A 4658-nucleotide genomic window follows, 5' to 3' on the forward strand; every position below is an offset into this window, starting at 1 on the left:
TGTATTCAAGTGTGTTAACGAACTTGACAGATGTATGGTACTAGTGTATGTGGGTGTTGTGCAACATTGGGACTGGGAGTAGAGTGGAGAGTGTGGGTACAACACAGGACTTAATTGTACAAAAAGACAATTGCAAATACATTATCTAATCATACTGCTTCTCACCACATTCTTAGTTGAAACATCAATAAGAGCTATGTCAGTCAAGTGTTTAGCCTGTTGTTTAATAAGCTCATTTCACAATAATGAACTGTTTATCGGAGTTGAAATAAGACTCATCAGCGATGACTGTTGCCTCTATGGAAAGGCTGGTACTGGCAAACGTTTGCATGCGTGGTCCTCTCAGCCATCACCTGTTGCGCTTCAAGTAATCTTTCACCCAACCAAGACCTTCATTTGTAGAGCCTGAAATAAGTATCAACTGTTAACACACAATGCCATTATCATGAAGATTAAACTGGTTCTTGCCTCACTTCAATCTATAATGTTGTAACAGTGAATTGAACTGTAGTCCCAGGGCAACTTAGGCTGTATTTAAACAGCCAGACCTTTTTTTCCACTAATTGGTATTTTGACAAATCAATTCAGCTCTGGAAAGGATCTGATTGGATAAAGTATCAGAATTGGGCTGCCTGTGTAAACGTAACCTAAAGGTAGTTCAGAGTCCCAAATGGTATATTTCCTACATTGTGCACTACTTTTGACTAGGGCCCTGGTCAAGAATAGTGTGCCATTTGGGATGGATCCCACCTAGTGGTTTGTATTCACAGCCGATGTATCCCTGGTAACCCATCTCCTCCAGTAGACTGAAGAGATATGGGAAGTTAAGTTCTCCTGCACTGTCTGGCTCGTTCCTGCCGGGCACCTGGGCTATCTGGATGTGACCTGTAAAAGAGAATGAAAATTGATATTTCATCACCTTTAAAGTAATAACATTTTCTACAACTATCATAGGTCAATCATGTGGACATGGATGCTTGGACACCTTCTGATGTGCCCAATTTGCTGCTGATGGTATGGACTAATATGTTTGTTTCCTGTGTAACTTGCTATCTGCACTAGTATCACAAACAACACCACTTACCGATGAGAGGGAAATATTTGTGTATGTTCTGTGTCAAGTTGTTGTCCATTATCTGCCAGTGGAAGACATCCTGCAGCACAGAGGGACACAAGATGGCTTCTGTCAGTAAGATTTAAGCAGTAGAATTTACAGGGATTTGAAGAACCTCTCCCTATTACAAACTGCCTTAAAGCTGAGGGAATTCTCAGGTTACTGAATACAAACTAGGATAGGTTCTCCCAAGAGAGAGACACTTTTTGCAACAGGCAAGTCGCTTCCTAGAACAAAATACTATGTCTAGTGGGACACAAACAAACAAGATGTTTTGTTGTTCTGTCTTCTGGCTGTATGTTTGTCTGGCTCAGCCACTGCCTAAAAGTTTGACTCAATAAATGCTCGGTGTGTATCTAAACCATTAGTTCCAAACAGAGAGAAAGATCTGTTTAACCATCATGCCAACTCCTTGTTACACCAAACAATGAGCAATGATGTTAACACAAAGAGATCTTGGACCACTGGCCAAGCTAGGATCTGATGGCAGTAGACTAGGTAATAAAATATTACCTAGCCCTATTAATGGCATTGTTCTTCATCAAGACAAACTGACGAATGTACTACTTACCATCTGTAGTTTAATATTTGGGTGGCCAACCTTCTGCAGGATTGCAGCCGCTAGGGTGAAAGATTATTCAAATAGGTTAAACAGTATAAGTAATACAATTCCACTTGTGCAGTGAATGTTGACATTGGTTCACAAATATACATTTAAATACTGTGTCTTCATTTTGATTGCTTGTCTTTATAGGGCAATGCCTAAAGCCTGGCAATGATGCTACGTTTCAATACGTTTTCATTCCCAGGCTAACTTGCCATGGAAAAGCATCAGTAGCCGTTACCCTGATGTGGACTGTCCAGGAAATATCTGGGATCTGTTATCCGTGTGTTGATGGGCTCAATCAGGCCAGTGATGCCCTCCTGAGAGAAAAAAGCACAACACAAAACGGGACTCCTTATTACAAACACTATGGGCCAGACACATATTAAACTTAGTCCTGGACTAAAAAGCCCCTTTAATGGAGATTCACATTTGAGAGGACATCGGCAGCATGTTTTAGGTTTTGTACAAAGGTGTCCTCCATTTCCACGGCAATGGTAGCTCGGTCTGCCCCCACAGGTACCCTCCCAGCCATCAAGTGGATCCTGAGGAAACATTTAATTTATGAAAAGGTTATAAATACCAACACATTTTACTTTATGGCAGGATCCCCTAATAGTCAGCCCACTTAACAAAAAGATAAATCGCAACATGCAATAATGTCTGACTTTATATGAACTAACTAGGCCAACCCACTTGGGAGACAGTTTGACTCACTGGGGAGCCAGGCCCAGTCAATCAAAATATGATTTTCCCCACAAAAGGGCTTTATTACAGACAAAAATACTCCTTAGATTAGCTGTCCTGGTAGCTGGTTTCAGACGATCCCGCAGGTGAAGATGTGGAGGTCCAAGGCTGGCGTGGTTACACGTGTTCTATGGTTGTGAGCCGGTTGGACAAAATTGCATATTTTAGAGTGTACTTTTATTGTCCCCCAGAATGTAAACATGTCTAAAAAAATAATTCCACTGACATTATGGGGTATTATGTGTAGGCCAGTGACAAAAATGCTAATTTAATCCATTTTAAGAGTAACAACAAAATGTGGAAAAAGGGGTGTGATTACTTTCTGTAGGCACTGTACCGGTTGTCTTTCTTGTAGCGGAAATCGCAGAGAAAAGCAACCATTTCCACCCTAAGCTCACATACTGGCTGCCCTCTTGAGAGCATTATTACCCTTGCTTAGCCACTGAACATCATTATGCAAAAGTAGATTGCAGACTACGAAGCAAGTGATGTTGCAGGCTAGATGTTGATCAGATAAAGTTTCATAGCCATAACTGAGTCCATGGTGTTTTAACTTATCGCTGAGTTAAGAGCAAAGCACACTCTGTATCAGGTAGTGTAGTGATCTCATCTGCAGTGAACGCACAGATAGGCGGGCAAGCAGACCCTGTAGCCCTGTTAGCAGCTCTGATTGGCTATAACTGGTATGTTGGATGACATTGATTAACAGCACTTAATGGGCAGGACTACAGGAAAACAGATTATCCCGTTGGAGAATATTGAACGAGTGCTCCCTTTGGCATTAAACAACATCACATTTCTGGATTTTTTTGCAGATTATTATTTTTTTTCTTTTTCAGAATTGATCAAAGGGCCATTCTACAGTTGATAAACTGGCGAGATCTGGCCCACGGGGCACCCGTTGAATAGCCCTGGTGTACAGTGAAGCTGTTTCAGTCACCTGATGCATAGTGTAGTGGGCTTCAGATGAGCTGTGCTCTCAAGCAATGTGTGTGTCGCTCTCACCTCCTGCAGTCCAGAGCCTTGGCGTACTGCATGGCCAGATCCAGACCCTTTCTGAAGTCCTCCTCTCTGCCAGGAACAGCACCCAGACCAAGATCACCTGCCTTAGCATCTCCTACAAAACACAGTTGTCAAGTCAATGTTCAGAATAAATAGTGGCACATTCTTGTGGATCAGTAGGAGGCATATTTTTTACATATAGGTAACGTTAGGTTGAGTTTCCTTCCAAATGTCAATTTTTTTAAATTTATTTTGTGTCATGTATATAGCTAGTACAGTAGCCTGGGCTGCTGTCAACACATGATAATAGCTAGCTGGCTACACCAGTAACCCTTCTCTGTCTTACCAAGGGGGGTGTTAATCAGCACCACATCAACCCCAGTAGCATTCTTGACTCTCTGGAGCTCCTGTAAGTCAGAGTCATACAGCCATGCCGCCTCCACAGCCTGAAACCCAGCCGATGCAGCAGCATAGATTCTCTGGGTAAACTCTGGCAGATCCGTAAACAACCACGAAAGATTCGCGCAGAATTTTAATGGGGGCATGTTTCTTGTGGGGTGGGCTGGCAAGCTAACGTTAGTCCGCTTGCTAATGTTCAATGGGACAACCGCTCTAAGTAGCTAGCTAGAATAGCAGGATTAAAACTCAAGGTCCATTGTCTCAGCTGTCACCTGATGTTGTTTGTTTCTCATGTGATGTCAAATATTGATATAACCGAGCTGCCAGACAGGAGTGCTAGCTAGCTAGTAGAGTTCATTCTTCTCTGTACTGCGACTCATATGTTGCACATGCGCACAACGAAACAAATAGTTTGACAACACGACGCGCGTGCACTTCAGTGGCCAATTATCAAATCAGTGAATTTGATTGACAGCTATGGTTGCCATGTTCGCAGTTTTCCAGTGAATTGTGCTACTTTGAAAACTATGTCGCTATTTAGACTGTCATTATGGTGATACCTATTTCCAACCCTTTTTCCATAAAACATATTAATTCCTTAGTACTGTTATACATAAACTTGATTCATTGTTCCCAGTCAGGTGACAAATTGTCCTCTCTGTCACGCCCTGATCTGTTTCACCGGGCCTTATGCTTGTCTCCACCCCCCTCCAGGTGTCACCCATCTTCCCAATTATCCCTTGTGTATTTATACCTGTGTTCTCTGTCTGTTTGTTCGTATTGTTCGTTCAA

At 42.3% G+C, this 4658-nt stretch overlaps 1 protein-coding gene across 1 annotated transcript; it reads right to left on the minus strand.

Annotated features, from left to right (window-relative positions):
- Positions 1 to 205: 205 nt before the first annotated feature.
- Positions 206 to 4270, minus strand: LOC139409405 (hydroxypyruvate isomerase). Its single transcript, XM_071154520.1, has 8 exons — positions 3814 to 4270; positions 3471 to 3582; positions 2149 to 2263; positions 1960 to 2038; positions 1686 to 1735; positions 1085 to 1154; positions 751 to 885; positions 206 to 405 (listed from the first exon to the last, which is right to left on the minus strand). Exons 1-8 carry the CDS (start codon positions 4010 to 4012, stop codon positions 350 to 352), a joined length of 816 nt encoding a protein of 271 aa, XP_071010621.1. The 5' UTR covers positions 4013 to 4270; the 3' UTR covers positions 206 to 349.
- Between the last annotated feature and the right edge of the window lie 388 nt (positions 4271 to 4658).

Source organism: Oncorhynchus clarkii, chromosome 5 (genome assembly GCF_045791955.1).
Source record: "Oncorhynchus clarkii lewisi isolate Uvic-CL-2024 chromosome 5, UVic_Ocla_1.0, whole genome shotgun sequence".
Taxonomy (NCBI): domain Eukaryota; kingdom Metazoa; phylum Chordata; class Actinopteri; order Salmoniformes; family Salmonidae; genus Oncorhynchus; species Oncorhynchus clarkii.

Bases quoted from the DNA above. Each gene is read 5' to 3' on its own strand.
- LOC139409405 (XM_071154520.1), bottom strand. From the start codon at position 4,012: ATGCCCCCATTAAAATTCTGCGCGAATCTTTCGTGGTTGTTTACGGAT. The intron at 2,264-3,470 runs GTGAGAGCGACA...ATGTTTCCTCAG, and splicing joins AAGGCTCTGGACTGCAGGAG to GATCCACTTGATGGCTGGGA. The intron at 886-1,084 runs GTAAGTGGTGTT...TCTCTTTTACAG, and splicing joins CAAATATTTCCCTCTCATCG to GTCACATCCAGATAGCCCAG.